At 43.2% G+C, this 21,195-nt stretch overlaps 1 protein-coding gene, 5 long non-coding RNA genes and 1 pseudogene across 9 annotated transcripts in view; all 7 read right to left on the bottom strand.

The window, feature by feature from the left end:
* LOC135370186 (uncharacterized) overlaps positions 1 to 8,397 on the bottom strand; it is a 51,570-nt gene extending 43,173 nt beyond the window's left edge. Inside the window, exons 1-2 of one of the 2 annotated variants that reach the window (XM_064603890.1) lie at positions 8,276 to 8,397; positions 2,760 to 2,881 (exon numbers count right to left, since the gene is read on the bottom strand). In XM_064603890.1, the coding sequence (XP_064459960.1) occupies positions 2,760 to 2,881; positions 8,276 to 8,318 (165 nt within the window). In that variant the 5' untranslated portion in view covers positions 8,319 to 8,397. The remainder of the gene's footprint in view (positions 1 to 2,759; positions 2,882 to 8,275) is intronic. The other variant, XM_064603889.1, reaches the window with a different exon arrangement.
* Positions 8,398 to 9,921: 1,524 nt separating this feature from the next.
* Positions 9,922 to 10,515, bottom strand: LOC135370750 (uncharacterized). The gene is made up of 5 exons (XR_010415444.1): positions 10,444 to 10,515; positions 10,312 to 10,383; positions 10,208 to 10,251; positions 10,048 to 10,119; positions 9,922 to 9,987 (listed from the first exon to the last, which is right to left on the bottom strand). It is a non-coding gene; the product is annotated as an uncharacterized LOC135370750 (long non-coding RNA).
* Positions 10,516 to 10,586: 71 nt separating this feature from the next.
* LOC135371275 (uncharacterized) lies at positions 10,587 to 10,911 on the bottom strand. Its single transcript, XR_010415549.1, has 3 exons — positions 10,840 to 10,911; positions 10,736 to 10,779; positions 10,587 to 10,647 (listed from the first exon to the last, which is right to left on the bottom strand). It is a non-coding gene; the product is annotated as an uncharacterized LOC135371275 (long non-coding RNA).
* A 232-nt stretch (positions 10,912 to 11,143) lies between these two features.
* On the bottom strand, positions 11,144 to 11,700 carry LOC135371244 (uncharacterized). Of its 2 annotated transcripts, none has more exons than XR_010415543.1 (4): positions 11,632 to 11,700; positions 11,500 to 11,571; positions 11,368 to 11,439; positions 11,144 to 11,175 (listed from the first exon to the last, which is right to left on the bottom strand). It is a non-coding gene; the product is annotated as an uncharacterized LOC135371244 (long non-coding RNA). The 2 variants fall into 2 exon arrangements; XR_010415544.1 differs by lacking the exon at positions 11,144 to 11,175 and adding an exon at positions 11,256 to 11,307.
* A 327-nt stretch (positions 11,701 to 12,027) lies between these two features.
* Positions 12,028 to 13,267, bottom strand: LOC135370274 (uncharacterized). Of its 2 annotated transcripts, XR_010415277.1 has the most exons (9): positions 13,216 to 13,267; positions 13,084 to 13,155; positions 12,820 to 12,891; positions 12,688 to 12,759; positions 12,556 to 12,627; positions 12,424 to 12,495; positions 12,292 to 12,363; positions 12,160 to 12,231; positions 12,028 to 12,099 (listed from the first exon to the last, which is right to left on the bottom strand). It is a non-coding gene; the product is annotated as an uncharacterized LOC135370274 (long non-coding RNA). The 2 variants fall into 2 exon arrangements; XR_010415278.1 differs by lacking the exon at positions 12,820 to 12,891.
* A 5,199-nt stretch (positions 13,268 to 18,466) lies between these two features.
* Positions 18,467 to 18,787, bottom strand: LOC135369898 (uncharacterized). Its single transcript, XR_010415150.1, has 3 exons — positions 18,729 to 18,787; positions 18,598 to 18,670; positions 18,467 to 18,539 (listed from the first exon to the last, which is right to left on the bottom strand). It is a non-coding gene; the product is annotated as an uncharacterized LOC135369898 (long non-coding RNA).
* A 177-nt stretch (positions 18,788 to 18,964) lies between these two features.
* On the bottom strand, positions 18,965 to 20,909 carry LOC135370539 (uncharacterized; annotated as a pseudogene).
* Between the last annotated feature and the right edge of the window lie 286 nt (positions 20,910 to 21,195).

The following is a 21,195-nucleotide window of genomic DNA, read 5'->3' as shown; positions in this document are numbered from 1 at the left end:
AAGACGTCAGCAAGCTTATCATCAGAAATAACTTCTCCATCAACAAGAAGATCATTAATTTCGTTGGAGTTTCCTGTCCTGCCTAGTATAGACTTCAGGCGTTTCCATATCACCTCACTGTAGTTACCTCACTCAGTCAGTTAGTCACCTCACTCAGTGTAGAGTTTTCGCGCTGTAGATCGTCAAATAATTTCTGGTAATAATTTTGTTTTGCCTGCCTTAGTTCATTATTTACAAAGTTTCGGAATTTCTTATATTCTACTAAATCAGTTAAATTCTAGGTTTTTAAGAAAACATTGTATAGTGCATACTTCTTCAGGATAAGTGACAGTAATTCATGAGTGGCCCAAGGTTTCTTTGCACGTTTAGCCTTTCGCATATTTCGAGAAGGAAAACAGTTTTCATAAATTTGTTTCACAAGTGAAAAGAAAGCATTATAAGCAACATTAACATATTGATAGACATTCAAAAATTCCCAATCTACAGCACTTAAACGTTCGCAGAACTAACGTAGCCGAACTAACATCTTGGAATGTAATTGTGCTTCGCATAATTTCTTTGCATGGGTTGTAAACACCAGCTACTATTGGTAGATGATCATTGATATAGCTCGCAATACAACCGGAAATAATTTTATGTTCATCGTAATTTGTGATAAATACATCAAGTAGGGTGCTGGTAGAGTCAGTAATGCATCCATAATAATGCAAAATCCATAGGAATTGAGCAAGGCAATCAAATCTTACCTACTGCGTGAATTACCCAAGATGTCAATATTAATGTCACCACATAGGAACAAACGACATTTATTTTCACATGCATATGAAAAACGTAACTCAAGCTGTTCGAGGAATGTTGGGACACTACCTTGCGGAGGGCGATAAACAACGGCAAGTATTTCGTTTTTGTACTTCACACATAGTATTTCACGATCTGAATTGGATATACAAAATTCACGCAGCAAATTGGAGGACTTTGAGCGAACCAGCATAGCAACCCCACCGCCAGTGGAGCTTTGGTGGTTTAAAACAAAATGATTATAGTTAGGCAAAAGGAAAAAGTCATGATCAAATTTGTACCATGTCTCTGTGATCATAAGAACATCTATATCTACAGACAGAGCGTCAAGCAATAAGGATAAACTATCATGTTTGGCTCTCATCGATCTGGCATTTAAATGAAGGAACAGGTATGATGGCACAACATCATTGAACAAAGATCTTTTTACCTCATTTGGAAGGTGTGCAGTTTGCATATCTAAGTGATAGGCGTAACATTTTAAGCAACATTGTGACACAGGATGAGTCATTCATTGATTCATTAGGAAAATCATATCGAATAATTACTAACTAGAGAAATTTAAAATAATCCCATTTTGCACAGTGTCTAAATGGGATTGGTATTGAGGAAGTGCCATATCATCAGACCGCGGAATTATATGCACTAAAAACCCACTAAATATGCGTGCAACCATGCAGCAAAAAATGCGAAAACATGCAAGCAAACATGCAGCAAAAACACGACGAAACACGCATAAAACATTCATAAAACGTGCAGCTATACTGGGAAAGCAAGCATTAAACATGCAGCAAATGCGGCAAAAAGGGCAGAAATATGCAATATGTGCATGTTTTTTTTTTTTCATGCGTATAGCATAGAACTTCAGAGTACACTCTACGTATACAACATCAGCAATGACTAGAAGAACCAATGTTACACCACGATCAACTACTTGTAGTTCTGGTGAGAGTAGATTACGATATACTGCTCCACATCTGGTCGCACCAGCGCGACCTATGTTTCCATTTTTCTGTTTTTATGTCTATTCCATTCCATTCCATTCTATACTCTTCCAAATTTTCGAAGCCGAAACTTTGACATCTCTCTGTAAGCATAAATTTGTATGCTGAAAAGCTCCTCTCAACAACATTGCTTTGGCGACCAAGGAGATAAATGCTGGGACTCTCTCGTACCTAATCCCCTGGGGATTCACCTGGCAATATGAATAGGAATCGTTTTCTGACGAAGGGGTCGGGCTATTGACAAGCAAGGCCAAGCGTGGGACCAGCCTATTGTACCAGATGACCAGGTGCGCAATTCCCCAAAAAGTTAAGGGAAAAGGGGGGTTAAGTTCCATTGAGCTGAAAATCTGGACACGACGCGAAGTGTGCTTGATACAGCTTGACGAGGAAGAAAAGTATGTTGAACACTGAGTAGCAAACAATGAAAAAATTATTTTAAATACTTCGAAGCTTGTCGCAAAACGGATTGAGTAGAGCACCAAAATAGCGGAAAAACTATCTTAAAGACTGTATTTTCAGTAATTTGCAAGATACCTACAAGTCTTAGTCGACATCAATGCTGGTTTCGCATGCGTCTGTACGCAGCCTTCCGCGCGTCTTCACGTGCGCGGCGTCCGAGAAGGTCGTGCCAGCCCGACGCACACCGTTGAAGAAAACATTTATGCACAAACATGCAGTATCCTTACAAACATTCACTAACGTCCAAAACATGCATTTTCATGCATTCTAAAACCTTCACTAATGCATTCATATGTCCTCAAAACATGCAAATATTTTGCAAATATTTTGGTTCGAAGCTCTGCATGCCCAGGAGAGAAACATGCAAATCCGCAGTCGGCATATCATCCATTGTATTGCGAAAGCATGATGCTGCGGCATTGTGGTGCAGCATTCTCAGCGCTAGCTTTCTACATGCACAGCTTTCAGAGCCACGTAGTTGTGGATGTATAGCCTTACCGAATTGATGAGTAGTTTGGTATACACTCCTATGCCAGTTGTGCTCCTCTCCCTGAGGCTGGTGTCATACAACACGTATGTCCCAAACTGTATCTTCTTCGGCAACTTAGCGGCACAGCTCTCTGTTGGTAAACGCGGCAATAAAAATGTAAGATCAGAGACACTGCACCCGTGAAAAGATATGGGGGGGCGGGTTGTGTGATCAGGCTAATTCATCAAGCTGTGACCAGCATCCGCTGGCTCAAATTCTGTCAGGCATTGCAACCACGGCGAAGGGTGTTAGCTCAGCAGCACGGAAGTACAACATCCTGAAGAGGCCACACAACTGCCGTGTAACAGCATATGCGGGAGTTATTTTCCAAGACTGAACTTTTCCCTCATTATTTCTTTTTTCTTTGAATAAACATATATCCTGCCTTCCCACGAAGGATAAAACATATCTCTGTCTGGGAGAGGTTCTCTCGAGAGTGTTGCACCCGTTACAAATTCAGCATCAAACGCCACAGGTTCTCGTAGAGCCAGGCGACTTCATAGTGTTTGGATGAACGCAGATCCTCTTGTCAAATGCAGCCCTCCCATGTAAACGGGCCTATGCACTAGTGAGGCGCATTGCATCCATCCCGGTAACAGACGTGTATCGAGATGGTGGGGAACTCGCAAATATTAAGCACAAGTACATTCTTAAAAATGAACTTCCCCGCATAGCACGCTCCTAGCCAACCATCATCTTGAATGATATCGCTATGCGCCCTGATTTGTTCAAAACGGTAGGCGTACGCCTTTTCTGCAACACTTATACGGTTCATCATTGTCACAAAAATGGCGTACGCCTCCCGTTTTCAGCAAATCAGGGCACATAACCATATCATTCGAGATGATGGTTGGCTAGGAAAGTGCTATGCGGTGAAGTTCATTTTTAAGAGTGTAGTTATTGTTGCTTATCCGCACTACACTCTAAGAACAGAACTTCACCGCATAGCACGCTGTGCGCCAACCATTGCCACGACTGATAGGGTTATCGCTTCTGATTCGAGGAGAGAGGAGGGCGTACGCCTTTTTGCGGTAATGCGTGCTATGCGGTGAACTTCTGTTTTTAGAGTGTACAGACATCCAGGACTTCATTCCCATTGAAATAGAACACAGAAACGTAAAATGCGCATCACGTAAAGGGAGGAGTGGGTTATGAGTGGTAAAGCCTTCAGTGCGAGCACGGTAGTTCTCTATTGTCAGAATACGGGGTGTTTAATTTCTTTTCGTCACAGATATCTTACAAACAATAAGCTGTGAGAGTAGCAAAGCTGAGAGAGTGAAAGAGAAAGAAATATTTTGTTATAACAAATATTTTCTGAACAGTGTCACTGTGCGGGAAGTCCGTGTATTTTTTTTTTTTGATTTTTTGAGGATCCGTTCAATATTGCACCTTGCGACGACAAAATAATCAAATACATTACGACAATGAACAGTAATGCAAGCAACGTAACAGTAACTTATAAGCTTTATTATAGCTTAGAGGCCTTCGTACTTCATGACTTGTAATTAAAAATTCAAATTACTTTACGACGGTGCACAGTAATGCAACCTATATACTAGTAACATTGACTGTATAATAGAATCCAGTGCTCATAACGTGTGTCAGCATAAAACGAAAGTAGACTGTGCAAAAACAGAGGCAGAGCATTCCACATCTTCGAGCAAGACAATTCCAGAAAAATACATGTAGACTGCTCCTGGAGACATTAAGTTTAATCTATGATCATCTTTCCCTGATGGATAGTGACACATACATTCTAAAGACTGAATTTCACCGCCTACCACGTCCTAGGCAAAGCATTACCACAAATGATATGATCATTGCTTCTGACTGGAGGAGAGAGAGGGGTGTACGCCTTTTTGTGTAAATTATCATATATCCAAATTGAAGCAAACAGGCATTTTTCCTTTCTATAATAATTTTTTTCTAACCTATATGAATGATTTGCCTACTTGTGTTTCTTCGAAGATTAGACTATACGCCGATGATTGTGCCCCATTTAAAAACGCAAATTGTACTGGGGATGGCTTATTGCTTCAGACAGACCTTGATAACATCAATAGACGGTGTATGGATTGAAAAATGGAAATTAATGTCTCAAAAACCAAACACGTTTCATTTACTACAACAAAAAATGCAGTTGCCAACAGCTACAGTATAGGTGGTAATCCTACAGACAAAGCTTCCTCCTTTAAATACTTGGGGGTTGCCTTCTCAGACGATCTCTCTTTGAACGACTATATAACAACAACATATATATTCCGATGATGAAGTGGGGAGGTTTTCCACTCTGGGAGTGGAACGCTGCCCCATAGCTAGGGTGTCTAATATGAGTGGTGACAATGATCAGTGATAACGATGAGAGATGACAACCATATTAATTATATTACGCCAAAGCCAAACTCTAAGCTGGGCTTTCTCAAACGACATCTTTATTCAGCATAACCTGGGGTGAAACTCATAGCTTATAAGGCGCTAGTTCGCCCCTCTCCGGAATACTCATCGAGTCATCGTTGATCTGGAGCCCATATCAAAACTACCTCATCAATCATGATGAAATTATTCAAAACAGGGTCGCAAGATTCACTGTTCGTGATTATTCCTGGTCAACGAGCGCGACTACATTAATAAACAGACTACTCGTACCACAATTACACCGACGAAGGAAGATAGACAGGCTCTGGTTTTTCTTTAAATTTCTCCAGGCAAACACAGGTGTTAGGAAGATGAACCACGCTACGGGTGGGCGAATATAGAACATCCGCCCCTCACTAAACGTGTCTCAGAAAGTATGTCCGACGTATATCTACAATCTCTTTTACGTGAATGGAAAGGGCGTTTAAAGACGAACAGAACGATGTCACACATGTTAACCTTCCGGTACATGCAGAAAAGCAGTTACACGCCGAATAAGTGCGATTTTTTGGCAAATGAGGCGACTTTACGATGTTTTATCTGGGCATATGCAAAACCTAGAACCTCAAAAATGTTCAGAAAAAAAAACGCAGGTTCCAAATCGCAACTGGGCATGGCGGCGGCTGTGTGTAAGCATTTCTAAAACATATAATGGAGGCGAGGCACGAAAAGATATGTTCCTAATGTTATTACCCATTAGATTTTTCTATCAAGGAACCAATCCACTCGTCGTGACTGTTTTCAAGTTCAACGGCGGAGACGGAGTCGATCTATAACTTTCGAATGTGACACGCCATGACACTGCGTTCGCACCGTACTCGATGCTCACAAGTGTTTGTAAACGTACACATACACACGTTATTGGAAGTTCGATTTCGATACTGGTATTATTTGGCGATTCTCTATTTGTGGTACTCTTTCCTTATTCGATGAAAATGGGAGATTTTTGGAGATATGATAGTTGCCACGAAAAAGATTATGTCCCGTTCTTCCGTCAAATCAGAATCGAGAACGTTCTCTGTGTTGTTCAGTTACGGAATTTTTGATCGTCCTTTGCTCTACTGCCGCCTAGCGCCAACAAACGTATTTACAAGAGTGCCCGATTTCTTTAGTTTTGCACCTCGAAGCCATCCCTAAAAGCCAGTTCAATTCTTTCGGAGAGGGGGCGATTCTGGTTCACTAGCGGGCTTGGCAAATCCGAATTTGAAATGATACTTGATTTGGCATGAAAAATAAAAGGACATGTTTCGTCGACAAGAATTTTAATCCTGGCTTGATTTGTGGTCATCGGTAAAATGGAAATCAAGACATGAAACCCACATCTCTAGTTACAGCTACATTTCGAATACTGTTCACACGCTTATCTGCATGCCCATTTATATTGCCGTGGAGGTAAAGCTCCATACCTTACAAGACTTCACCGAGCCTTGTTCGTTTTTGTGTGCACTTCACGCTTGACAAACTTAGTAGTGCGCTAAACACAAGGGTTCTACTCCGCAGTTGTTTGGAGAATTTTTCAAAGTTCGTGAATCGGAAGGAGGTGGACATGAAGTTGTGGGAAGCAACCAGGCTCATAATAAGCAATGAAGCTTTTTGTTTTTTCATACGAAGATAACTTTGCGTGCCGATGTCGCAGTGGTTACCGCCTTAAATAGCGTTGTGATCGCGAACTTGATTGACGGTCATCGAACCATTTGGTGCCGCATCTCCATAAAACCATAAAAGTACTTTTTAACATTCGCTTTTCACTTTCACGTGACCTCTAGATTACATCATTTACGTTAGGTTAACCTTGCTGCGAACAGTGATTTCCTCAGAAATTCACTACTGGGGGGGGGCAAGCTTTCAAGAGGGGGGGGGTGTCATGCTTGTTGAAGGTACCACTAACGGAATTTTTCTTAGACACGGAAAGAATTGTGGCACAATGGCGACATATCTGCACAGCTTTCCCGGTTTATTTGTACATGTTATTACCTTAGAACTCAGTACATTAGAATAGAGATTCATTGTGAACGGCATTTCAACATTAAGATGCATAATCACACGACCGACAAAGAAAAGAGACTAGCATCTTGTCAATGAACACCTAGCAATCAACGGTGAAAACCTTAGAATACCTCGCTTGATTGAGTTGGGCGCAAATGGCTCTTGATGATCCACATTGAGTTTGCGTGCCCGCACGCATTTTTGCTTGTCTATGCGCGCAATATATGCATTGCACAGTCACATTCGATGAAAGATGAAAGTCACTGGAAAGGTTAGCCAGCTGTAGGGATCGAACCCACAGCTTCTGGATTACCGTTCCAGAGCTCTACCAATTGAGCTAAGCTAACACGCCTCTCCAGCGACTTTCGGGGTGCGTCATCTTAAGGGACGACAAACCAGCCACTTTCTCTCACTCACCCTCCTTTCACTCTTACATTTTTTTGCTCACTCATACACACATTCATACGACGGAAATCGACGCAAGCGGCACCTGTCGAACAAGAGAGAAACTGATGTTCTGGGGCTGGAACAACATAGAAGGGACAGATACAAACAAAGCCTCAAATTGCCTAAGAAATCAACGATGAAACATGAAAGTCACTGAAAAGGTTAGCCAGCTGTAGGGATCGAACCCACATCTTCTGGATTACCGGTCCAGGGCTCTACCAATTGAGGTAAGCTAACACGCCTCTCCTCTCAGTGACTTTCATCTTTCATCGTTGATTTCTTAGGCAATTTCAGGCTTTGTTTGTATCTGTCCCTTCTATGTTGTTCCAGCCTCAGAACATCAGTTTCTCTCTAGTTCTTTCACAGTCACATTCAAACGATTTTGCACACATGCATGGTACGATAACCTGCATGACTGTGGTCATATAGCGCAAGTTTGACAGCACAGGATGTAATTCGCTGCGCCGGACTCACTACCAGAACGTTTTGGTGGCCGAGTTTGGTGGGGTCACCTGAGAAATTTCAGGGGGGAGGTGCAAAAATGCAGGGAAGGTGTACACCCCCCCACCCCCACCGAGGTATTGTAGGGAAATCTCTGGCTGCGAACCAATGCTGTGACGACAAAAGAACAACTTACCACTAATGTAGAGAGTTATAACGAGACAGGCAAGGATCTTCATATCGACGTTGTGGCAAAGCGTTTGTAGCGCTTGAGCAGGAATGAGTCATCTGCGTCCTTTTAAGTACAGGGCGTCACGCAAATTCTAGCCAGCACTGTGACATTTGAGAATGACGAAGTGGTTTCTGATTCGGAGAAGTGCCTCATGGCCGCTTCTGAAACAACGCACACAATAGAATCGAGATTGCACATATCTCCACAGGTGCAGCTCAAGAAAGTAAAAGGTTAATCATAATCAGCGAGAACGACGGAGCCTTAAGTGAAATTGAATTCAATAGATCAGTGTGATTGAAAAAAAAAATGGAAACCATCACAGCATGTGCACCGATTTTCAGCGGCAACTGTTGTTGGCTTTTGCAGACATTGACGAAACATTTGACGTTGGTGCTAATTGTCTCAGCGCGTTTCATAACAGTCTGTAAATTTGTTTGTAAAAGTTGTATACCTGACCTGCAACCAGGTCAGGTCGTTTGTGATATGTTTCCAGAAAGGCAATTAAACACAGTTTTCGACACGTTTCCAAATAGCTGCTTTGTTCCTTGCACAGCAACGTGTAGAATTGCCATCGTAAGAAAGAAAAGAAGGGTCATAAGGATCGTAGCTACGTGCAGAAAGAACACGATCCTATAGTGCTCCTGAGACTATCCCATTTTTGTCCCCAGATGTTGTCCCTGGATCATCTCTGGAATCTCATTCTAACACTTTTCTAACAAATTGAGGATCCTGTGGGGGTATTCCTACGATGTCAATTCTGTCCCACAATGACATCCTCAGGATAACTGACGGATGTCAACAAGTTCTCGAGGAAGGAAAAGGCGCCTCAAATGCCTACAAGACATGCGCGATATATCCGGGCACCACTTTCACCGTAAAAAATTTCACCGTAAAAAAAAAACGGGCAAATGCAAGGAAAGTTGGCTGCCAAACATTGGCCGTTTTTTTTTTTTTTTTACGGTGGCCCCGTAAAAGTTGTGCCCGTGAAAAAATACTGCATTGGCCAGTAATTTTAACAGGGATAGGCCGTGTAGCATTACTGTGCTGTGGTCGTTAACAAAACTGCATTGGCCAGTAATTTTAACTGGCATATGCCGGGTACCCTTATCGTGCTGTGCCCGTCCCTGGAGCTCCTCTTTTTTTTTTCTACATATAATCGTAGCAATGAAAGCAGTTTAAGCAATGACCATGCGCAACACATTGTGATGTTTGTCACATTGGGATTTATTTTCTATGTACATAGTGATGAAAATGCGCCAGTCACCTCTGGCATCAAAACCCTGCAAAGAGAAAGGGAACTGTTACAGGGAGCCGGGCAATTGACTTGCAGTTATACTCACCGTTTATTTTTTCAAAGGAAGAACATACAAAGGAACCACGTGCACCCATCAGTCAGCTCTGGCACCAAAATACTGCAAAAAGAAAGGAAACTGTTACAGGGAGCCTGGCAATTGACTTGCAGTTATACTCACCGTTTATTTTTTCAAAGGAAGAACATACAAAGGAACCACGTGCACCCATCAGTCAGCTCTGGCACCAAAATACTGCAAAAAGAAAGGAAACTGTTACAGGGAGCAGGGCAATTGATTTGCAGTTATACTCACCGTTTATTTTTTCAAAGGAAGAACATACAAAGGAACCACGTGCACCCATCAGTCAGCTCTGGCACCAAAATACTGCAAAAAGAAAGGAAACTGTTACAGGGAGCCGGGCAATTGACTTGCAGTTATACTCACCGTTTATTTTTTCAAAGGAAGAACATACAAAGGAACCACGTGCACCCATCAGTCAGCTCTGGCACCAAAATACTGCAAAGAGAAAGGAAACTGTTACAGGGAGCAGGGCAATTGACATGCAGTTATATTCATCGTTTATTTTTTCAAAGGAAGAACATACGAAGGAACCATGTGCACCCATCAGTCATCTCAGGCACCAAAATACTGCAAAAAGAAAGGAAACTGTTACAGGGAGCAGGGCAATTGATTTGCAGTTATACTCACCGTTTATATTTTCAAAGGAAGAACATACGAAGGAACCACGTGCACCCATCAGTCAGCTCTGGCACCAAAATACTGCAAAAAGAAAGGAAACTGTTACAGGGAGCAGGGCAATTGATTTGCAGTTATACTCACCGTTTATTTTTTCAAAGGAAGAACATACAAAGGAACCACGTGCACCCATCAGTCAGCTCTGGCACCAAAATACTGCAAAAAGAAAGGAAACTGTTACAGGGAGCAGGGCAATTGACTTGCAGTTATACTCACCGTTTATTTTTTCAAAAGAAGAACATACAAAGGAACCACGTGCACCCATCAGTCAGCTCTGGCACCAAAATACTGCAAAGAGAAAGGAAACTGTTACAGGGAGCAGGGCAATTGACATGCAGTTATATTCATCGTTTATTTTTTCAAAGGAAGAACATACGAAGGAACCATGTGCACCCATCAGTCATCTCAGGCATCAAAATACTGCAAAGAGAAAGGAAACTGTTACAGGGAGCAGGGCAATTGACTTGCAGTTATACTCACCGTTTATTTTTTCAAAAGAAGAACATACAAAGGAACCACGTGCACCCATCAGTCAGCTCTGGCACCAAAATACTGCAAAGAGAAAGGAAACTGTTACAGGGAGCAGGGCAATTGACATGCAGTTATATTCATCGTATATTTTTTCAAAGGAAGAACATACGAAGGAACCATGTGCACCCATCAGTCATCTCAGGCATCAAAATACTGCAAAAAGAAAGGAAACTGTTACAGGGAGCCTGGCAATTGACTTGCAGTTATACTCACCGTTTATTTTTTCAAAGGAAGAACATACAAAGGAACCACGTGCACCCATCAGTCATCTCAGGCATCAAAATACTGCAAAGAGAAAGGAAACTGTTACAGGGAGCAGGGCAATTGACTTGCAGTTATACTCACCGTTTATTTTTTCAAAGGAAGAACATACAAAGGAACCACGTGCACCCATCAGTCAGCTCTGGCACCAAAATACTGCAAAAAGAAAGGAAACTGTTACAGGGAGCAGGGCAATTGATTTGCAGTTATACTCACCGTTTATTTTTTCAAAGGAAGAACATACGAAGGAACCATGTGCACCCATCAGTCATCTCAGGCATCAAAATACTGCAAAGAGAAAGGAAACTGTTACAGGGAGCAGGGCAATTGATTTGCAGTTATACTCACCGTTTATTTTTTCAAAGGAAGAACATACGAAGGAACCATGTGCACCCATCAGTCATCTCAGGCACCAAAATACTGCAAAAAGAAAGGAAACTGTTACAGGGAGCAGGGCAATTGATTTGCAGTTATACTCACCGTTTATTTTTTCAAAGGAAGAACATACGAAGGAACCATGTGCACCCATCAGTCATCTCAGGCATCAAAATACTGCAAAGAGAAAGGAAACTGTTACAGGGAGCAGGGCAATTGATTTGCAGTTATACTCACCGTTTATTTTTTCAAAGGAAGAACATACGAAGGAACCATGTGCACCCATCAGTCATCTCAGGCATCAAAATACTGCAAAAAGAAAGGAAACTGTTACAGGGAGCAGGGCAATTGATTTGCAGTTATACTCACCGTTTATTTTTTCAAAGGAAGAACATACGAAGGAACCATGTGCACCCATCAGTCATCTCAGGCACCAAAATACTGCAAAAAGAAAGGAAACTGTTACAGGGAGCAGGGCAATTGATTTGCAGTTATACTCACCGTTTATTTTTTCAAAGGAAGAACATACGAAGGAACCATGTGCACCCATCAGTCATCTCAGGCACCAAAATACTGCAAAAAGAAAGGAAACTGTTACAGGGAGCAGGGCAATTGATTTGCAGTTATACTCACCGTTTATTTTTTCAAAGGAAGAACATACGAAGGAACCATGTGCACCCATCAGTCATCTCAGGCATCAAAATACTGCAAAGAGAAAGGAAACTGTTACAGGGAGCAGGGCAATTGATTTGCAGTTATACTCACCGTTTATTTTTTCAAAGGAAGAACATACGAAGGAACCATGTGCACCCATCAGTCATCTCAGGCACCAAAATACTGCAAAAAGAAAGGAAACTGTTACAGGGAGCAGGGCAATTGATTTGCAGTTATACTCACCGTTTATTTTTTCAAAGGAAGAACATACGAAGGAACCATGTGCACCCATCAGTCATCTCAGGCATCAAAATACTGCAAAAAGAAAGGAAACTGTTACAGGGAGCAGGGCAATTGATTTGCAGTTATACTCACCGTTTATTTTTTCAAAGGAAGAACATACGAAGGAACCATGTGCACCCATCAGTCATCTCAGGCACCAAAATACTGCAAAAAGAAAGGAAACTGTTACAGGGAGCAGGGCAATTGATTTGCAGTTATACTCACCGTTTATTTTTTCAAAGGAAGAACATACGAAGGAACCATGTGCACCCATCAGTCATCTCAGGCATCAAAATACTGCAAAGAGAAAGGAAACTGTTACAGGGAGCAGGGCAATTGACTTGCAGTTATACTCACCGTTTATTTTTTCAAAAGAAGAACATACAAAGGAACCACGTGCACCTATCAGTCAGCTCTGGCACCAAAATACTGCAAAAAGAAAGGAAACTGTTACAGGGAGCAGGGCAATTGACATGCAGTTATATTCATCGTTTATTTTTTCAAATGAAGAACATACGAAGGAACCATGTGCACCCATCAGTCATCTCAGGCATCAAAATACTGCAAAGAGAAAGGAAATTGTTACAGGGAGCTGGGTAATTGGCATGCAGTTATACTCACCGTTTATTTTTTCAAAGGAAGAACATACGAAGGAACCATGTGCACCCATTAGTCAGCTCTGGCATCAAAATACTGCAAAGAGAAAGTAAACTGTTAGAGGGAGCCGGGCAATTGACATGCAATTATACTCACCGTTTATTTTTTCAAAGGAAGAACATACGAATGAACCATGTGCACCCATCAGTCAGCTGTGGCATCAAAACACTTCAAAGAGAAAGGAAATTAGACTCACTGTTTTATTTTTTCAAAGGAAGAACAAGAAGGTGCACACAAAACGCGGGGACGGCACGGAACTTCATCTGGCAGCGTTCATATAAGGACATCTGATCATGACCTTCTCGTATGTGCTGCTTCATATGTGACACTATCTCTATATTCGTAGTGAACTGACGCGAGCACGAATGAACGTGACATACTTTCGTGGTTTCGGAGAGCAAATCGATTCGAGGCGACCGCCGTGGTGTGTTCTTGTACCGTCCCAAAATGTGACATCCGAGTTCTGCATAGTTCGCCGCCGTGTACACACATAATGCATGACAGCACGGTATTCTGCTCGCTTCATGTACACCTCTACGGTGGTCAACTAGCCCATCAGAGTGTTGAAAGCACAAGGACACCTTCCGCAACGATACATTACAACAAGAGCACCTTCATCACGCTACGAGCCAGGACGTACACGCATAACTAGGGAGACGCTTCACAGCAAACGCGAGCCACGATTTACTGGTGTCACATGAGTTGAACAAACCAGGCATACGGTGCACCACGCTCAAATCGCAAAGAACACGATGTGCGAACAGAAATGCGCTTTCACGTGCATTCACGAGATTTACAACAACCACTTCGTCCTCCTTCGTCAACCATCGTCAGCGCACGATGTTCCGCTTCCGGCGGTTGCGAATGGGCGCGTTAAGCAGGCACCTGAGCGCCATAACCCGGGTTTTCAGGGGAACGTACTCTTGGTGTCTCTACTTAATGGTGTTTGTGAGCCTATCCGGAAGACGAGCGCCAGAGCCGCTGAGCGCGCGCCGCCTATCGAGCTTTCTTTTGTCGTCTGCTTTTAAGTAAACATAGCAGTAGACCATAGAGTCCTCTATAATCGTATAACTATTTACCGCCGACATCCGATGATTCCGGAAACACAAAGAGCATGGACGGTTGCAACGTGTTCCAACGGTTGCGCCATTTCGAAAGGCGGTACACCGGAACATGCGTCACGCTGCGGAACTGGTCTCGCTCTTCCCCAGCGTTCTCCGGCTGCCCGGCTCCGAAGAAGGGCTGCGCAGGGAGCACCCGGAAACGTGCACCGGAAGTCACTTTGGAGGTGTTAAGTGATCCCCTGAAAGAGGGAATGTTCCCGGAGCACGAACCTAACGCGCCCAATGGGCGCGTTAGGTTGAAAACTCCAGTGTTGGAAGACTCCAGAACTGTTCCCAATCTGCCAATCGAACAGAATTGCCCTCGGCGGAGCAGCAAAACTTGCTCCGGAGGCGCTCCGAATCTGCCATTGGAATTCAACATGAATAACCTCAGAGATCGCTATATAAAGAGGCAAAAGAAAAGGCGCAGCGCGCCATTTTGGAAACAGCGTCGACGGAGCATAGAGACAGGCAACAAAAGAGTGGAGGACGGGCTTGGCGCGTTTCACATGCGATTGGGCACTTCCCCTGTGCGAACTTCAGTACGAAGCTATCCGTTGGGCACGGGTCGTGTTTGCACACAAGCGTCTTCCTGCAAACTGCAGCGGAGATGCGCAGTATGCGGAAAACGCTGAGAGGGCACGTGGCATAGCAGGAGACGCTGGGCTAGCCGGGCCGGCGACTGGCGTGCGCGCGCGAGGAATGACGGCTGGCGTACACAATAAGCGAACATTGCTGTGCGTGCTGCTACGTACGCACGGTGCTTTTGGATGCTTGTACATCTGAGCGCTGCTTTGAGCACCCCAGTTTTTTTCACAGAAAAATACAATAGTCCTGTGGCACCACAACAGCACTGCTGGACTGCTTGGACAATTAAAGTGGGACTCCACATCACTGCATACATATAAGCAAGGATGCAAGGAAGCTTACACATTGTACTCACTGTTCCGTCACTAAAGCTGTCTTCTTCCTGAATCGAAGAAATAACTGATCAGTTTAAAATCAAGGTAAGCATATAATGTTTCGCTATATAGCACAATAAACGATAGTTTCCTTCAAACTGCCATTGAAACCAGCTGGCCATTGAAAGCGACTACTTCTCTCCATAACAGAATGCGGCAATACTTACGAGTGAAGTGACACACCACAGTATTTACTGTGCTAGATTTTACATTTCACGCAGCTCATCGACATCTTCACACTGTCTGGCGGAACAACTGGAAGCAGCCGGCTTCTGGTGACCGCACACACCAACGAGACCGCAATAAGACGAGGCACAAACAAAATAACCAGCCCATTAATGATGCAGGAAATCTTAATTTTTCATTTATTAAATAAACAGGCATCAGTTATCCACAGCTTTTTTCTTAGTTTAAGCAACGCGCCACGAGGAACGCCCACGCCAGATTTAGCGCAGTATGGCAGTTCCTACAGGCAACTCCCCCAATCCATATAAGGATGTCGGCTTCCGTGCTGATACACTCACAGCGGTGACACAAACCCGCCGTCGCTGTGCGTAACTATCCTCAGGCGGGTGCTTTTCGCAAAACCCCCATCTTGTCGTGGCCACACGTCATAGGCATCATCCTTTTGAGGTCAAGTGACTTTGTTTACAGGTCGCTTTTTGTGCTTGCCGTCATATTCCCGTTGACATAAAGTCAAGGAATGAACGTATTTCACCAGCCTAAACTATACGTCACTTCTTCCGCCGGCATGGTACATATATCCCATTTCTCCTTAGTTTAAGTACGTCACACCGGCACTTGGTGGCTCTTAACGAGGGGTCATCATCACATCTTTTGAAGTGGTCAACACCCTCATTCATTCTGTGATGTCACTGAGGCACATAAATGACATCCCTGGAACATGGTAATGGGATCGTGAATTGGTTAGAAAAGTGTTAGAATGAGACTCCAGAGATGATCATAGGGACAACATATTGGGACAAAAAAAGTATAGTCTCAGGAACACTCTAGGAACTTGTCCCTCTGCATCTAGCTATGGTGGATCTTGTCCTATTTGCCTCTCTTTTAGAATAGAGCTGACGTTTTCAGTATCAACCAAACCTCTTTTTAGCTTTTTTTTTTCAACCTACACCACCTCCTTGTCATTTTCTGTTTGGTCTCTTCGTTTGGTCAACGTATTTCCCATGACGAAGAATGTGTGCTGCAGTGTAAAAAGCAAAAAGCAAGAAATATAAAATGTCTTGCGCCACTATTAATAAGGAAGCCCACTTTGAAAGAAATATGGGACAGCGGCATTTCCTTTCCAAGGCAAAACATATGGGTGATTTCAAGTAGAGTGATGCAGGGCGACCCGGTCGACCTCTCAGATTCTTTTTGGTTCAAATATATATTGAAGCCTAGGGCGAAATAGCGCGGAGGAGATAGCTTTGAAAAAATAATCCTCAAGACTGACCATTCCGAGCGCTGCGCTTCCGCGCAATTTTCGAGCATTTTATCTTTGTAACCATTAAGGACATGCAGTTAATTTTTTCGACACTTATTGCTGCAGTACAGTTTGCTCTATCTTTGAGGTTCTAGGTTCTGCACGCGTCCAAATAAAAAAAATTCCCACAGTCCCCTCATTTGAAAGACAAATCGCACCTTTTCGTGGCGTGGCCGGTTTTCTGCACAGACCTGAAGGACGACATGGGTGACATCGTTCTGTCCATCGTTTTCTCCGATGTTCTTGGCATCATGATCTCAGTGAATGGTCTAGAAGGCCATATTTTAATGTGCATTGCATCCTGTGCGTGGAGTATGTATTTAAATAATTCAATCGGTATTCGTACCCCGTATTTGTTGGTATTTTTTGTTCATATTTTTTGATAATCCATACATGATCAGTGCTGGGTCGGTTCAATTTGGTTCTGACAAACAAACCAGAACACTAATTAATGGGCGGAGGCATTAAAATGCACAAAGCAGTATTTCAGTACTTTAGTACTTTAGCACTTAGTTACTAAGTACTTTAGTACGGTACTTTACTTTATTTCGGTACGCAGTATTTCGCAGTACTGATTTTGTTCTCCTATATGTCCTCTGGATGACGACTGCAGGACGTACGCAAATATAACCATCACTGGGAGGTCGTATGATGACACTCTCTGGACCTCCTCCGGACATTACGGACGAGGACTCGATGAAACTGTGAGGACTTCCTGAGGATCCGGTGTGTTCATGGGGCAGTTCGAGGCGTCATAGAGAAAACTCAATGGTTTACTGCGGTATTATCGGATAGAAATAATTACCGGGATCGAAATACGTGAAAAACGACGCATAGAAACGCGTTGATAATATAGACTCAAAGCTACTCAAGGGAACGAAACACATGTCCAGAGTCTCTTTTTGTCTTAGATATTTTCACAGTCTCTACACTGTAAAAAATTTCACCGTAAAAAACCGGGCAAATGCAATGAAAGTTGGCTGCCAAACATTGGCGTTTTTTTTTTTTTACGGTGGCCCCGTATAAGTTGTGCAAGTGAAAAATACTGTGTTCGCCAGTAATTTTAACAGGCATACGCTGTGTAGCATTACTGTGCTGTGGTCGTTAAAAAACTGCACTGGCCAGTAATTTTAACGGGCATATGCCGTGTACCGTTACATTGCTCTGCAGTTAAAATTACTGGCCAATGCAGTTTTTTTAACGAGCACAGGACAGTAATGCTACACGGCGTATGTCTGTTAAAATCACTGGCCAATGCAGTATTTTTTCACGGGCACAGCTTATACGGGACCACCGTACAAAAAAACGGCCAATGTTTGGCAGCCAACTTTCCTTGCATTTGCCCGTTTTTTTACGGCGAAATTTTTTACAGTGTGGTCGTTACAAACTGAATTTGCCAGTAATTTTATCTCAACTATGCTGTGTACCCTTATCATGCTGTACCCATCCTTGGAGCCCCAGTTTTTTTTTCTACATATAGTCGTAGCAGTGAACGCAGTTTAAGCAATGACCATGCACAACACATTGTGGTGTTTGCCACATTGAGATTTATTTTCTATGGACATAGTGGTCAAACTCCTGGCCAATCACCTGTGGCATCAACACCCTGCAAAGAGAGAGGAACTGTTATAGGGAGGAGGGCAACTGACATGCAATTATACTCACCATTTTATGTTTCAAAAGAAGAGCACAAGAAGGAGCCATGCGCACCCATCCATCAAGCTCTGACATCTAAACACTGCAAAGAGACAGGAACTGTTACAGGACCAGAGCAATTGACATGTAATTATACTCACAGTTTTATTTTTCAAAAGAACAGCACAAGAAGGAGCCACGTGCACCCATCAATCAAGCTCTGACATCTAAACACTGCAAAGAGAGAGGAACTGTTACAGGACCAGAGCAATTGACATGTAATTGTACTCACAGTTTTATTTTTCAAAAGAAGAACATAAGAAGGTGCCATGAGCAACCATCAGTCAAGCTCTGACATCAAAACACTGCAAAGAGAAAGGAACTGTTACAGGACCCGGGCAATTGACATGTAATTATACTCACAGTTTTATTTTTCAAAAGAACGTAAGAAGGTGCCATGTGCAACCATCAGTCAAGCTCTGACATCAAAACACTGCAAAGAGAAAGGAAGTTACATGAAGCAGGGCAATTGACATGCAAATATGCTCACCGTTTTTGTTTTGTTTCGTTTGTCGAATGAACATCATAACAAGGAACATGTGCACCCATGACTTGTTGACGCAAGGTGGGCTGTAGTAGTTCACGTACATCTTGGAACCCTATACGTTCCATTCGAAGGTTGAAAGCTTGTCTACTAGACGGAGCACTTTTTTGTTGACGGGTGTTTTTTTAAGTTTTTGTGCCCTAGAGCCTCTATCGGGATTTATGCCAAGAAATGTCCTGCAAAGCAAAAGCAAAGGGAGTGTAGAAAACAAACGCAGTCGTTGTGAGAACTTGCGACATACCGTTGGAAGAATTCAGCAAATGCTTGGCTCTCCTCAGCATATACCAGGTTAAGCACATAGTGCAGTGAGAACCAGACACCAACTGCAGTTATAAAATGTGGCACGTGGTCTACAACAGCTGTGTGGTCTACAGTTATCATGAAGGAGTCGGCCCATGGCGAATCACCTGTAACACCATAGTACACCTTAATGAGGGAACACTATGGGATCCATCAAACTGGTAGTTTTAACGGCTACACGCACTGCGCTATTCTGTTTACCTCAAAGCAGTATGCGTTCTATGTTTACTCAATCAGGATACTGCCACTAAGAAAATCAGTGTCAGAAAGCCAGTCACATAGTTGAGACCACTACAGCTTATCACATGTTCGAACCAAGATGACCACTTTCCAAGAAGAGGAATTTATCCTGAGGGAGGATCTAGGGGCAGATCTAGGGGTGGTGGGGAGGGGACGTGACCACCCCTTCAAACCCCAAGAGCACAATCTGTCTCCACTCCTAAGTAAGAGAGACTAGTGCTGAAAAAAGTAACCAAGTATACAACTCGCAAATGTCTACAGACATGCGCTTGTGTAATACCATAGCACCCCACAGGCACAAAAAAAGAAAAAAAAAACGATCCTATCTGCCAGCCTATGAGACAGTTATACCTTTTTTTAGACCTGAAACTAAATAAAAGAAAAAGTGCAACAAGCTGTGACTAAAGTCATAAAAATTTCAACTCACCGAGCGCAATAATCCGAGGCGTGACTGGAAACAACGAGTTCTCAATATCACGTATTGTGGAGAACTCCTGGAATGTACTACAAAACATGTCTACGTGTTCCGATCAGTGAACATCATGCTGCTACGTAACATAAAATCTGGTTTTCCGCGGTTATATACATTATGCAGCAAGCATTGGAAAGCCATAGTGCTTAAGTTATACTCTGCATCATGGCCCTCTACCGAACGTATAAAGGCCTACCTCACGAGCCAGAATGACAGCATCTTGAGGTTCTTTCAGGAGGAGCAGGAGAAGAAGTGTCACTGCAACTGCCTCATTTTGTGGCTCTGATCCTGGTGCTTTTTCCAACGCTTCAAAAATTTCGGTGACTGTATCCATCAGTTCTCTGTCTTGCTTTGCAACGTTTTTAACGTTGTTCCCTTTTTCCCTGAACGCCGTAGGGAGGACTTGGGCGACATCAACCCCAACAAGTTCTTTGAAGTGAACGAACAGCCCATCCGGCTCAAAAAGATATGGCCACTCTTTCAGTAGTTCACGTTTTGTCATGCTGGAATTGACCATTTTCCTTTGCAACGGCTAGGTCAGTTTCATTTCCTCAACTACAATGTCTCGTTGGCCTTCTCTTGATACAAACAAAGATTTCAAAGATTCTTTCTTCTCTGTCATGACTTCTTCGTCGATGTCATCTGACTGTCGACTGGTGCAACCATACCTACTGGAGTCCCTATGAAGTCCTCCTGCTCGAAAAGTGCCACAGTTCCGACTTGAACGGATACAGTTTTCTGTTCTCAAGACAAGTTGATTCAAAAGAGAATCATATCGGTGCCAGCCAACCACTCTGCCCTCAAAAGAGTCTTGGAAGGAGGACGGGTACTGAGACACAATCTCTCGAGAAATTATTGCTAAATGTTTTCGCAATGGACTGTCACAGGTCTTCATTGCGTGGTCAATTATTATGCGGATCATTTCTCGCCTCAGCTTGCTAGTGGGTCGTTCCTTCTTGCTCAACCCTTTTGTCAGAGCTGGAGGCATACTTTTCCAAGGTACTTGGAATTTGGATGCCCAGTTGGGGTCAGTGTTGGTAGATGAAGCCGTTGACTCACTTCTTTGGGGAGGAACTAAGAAGACGTGCGGTTATTCCTCCTCAGCACGAGGAGCAGACGATGATAGAGATGGCTGTGTACTGTTGGTAGGAGATTCGTGCTGATGCACAGAGTTGTCATCTGCACAAGAGAGGAAAATGATCAGGTAACCCTCCACAACAGTCGCTCCCATTGTTCTACATCCTATGTAATATGCCTTCATAGCCACGATGCTT

Source organism: Ornithodoros turicata, chromosome 10 (assembly GCF_037126465.1).
Source record: "Ornithodoros turicata isolate Travis chromosome 10, ASM3712646v1, whole genome shotgun sequence".
In the NCBI taxonomy this organism is placed as follows: Eukaryota; Metazoa; Arthropoda; class Arachnida; order Ixodida; family Argasidae; genus Ornithodoros; species Ornithodoros turicata.
The sequence above is the reverse complement of the archived record's forward strand: the minus strand, read 5'-3'. Positions and strand labels throughout refer to the sequence as shown.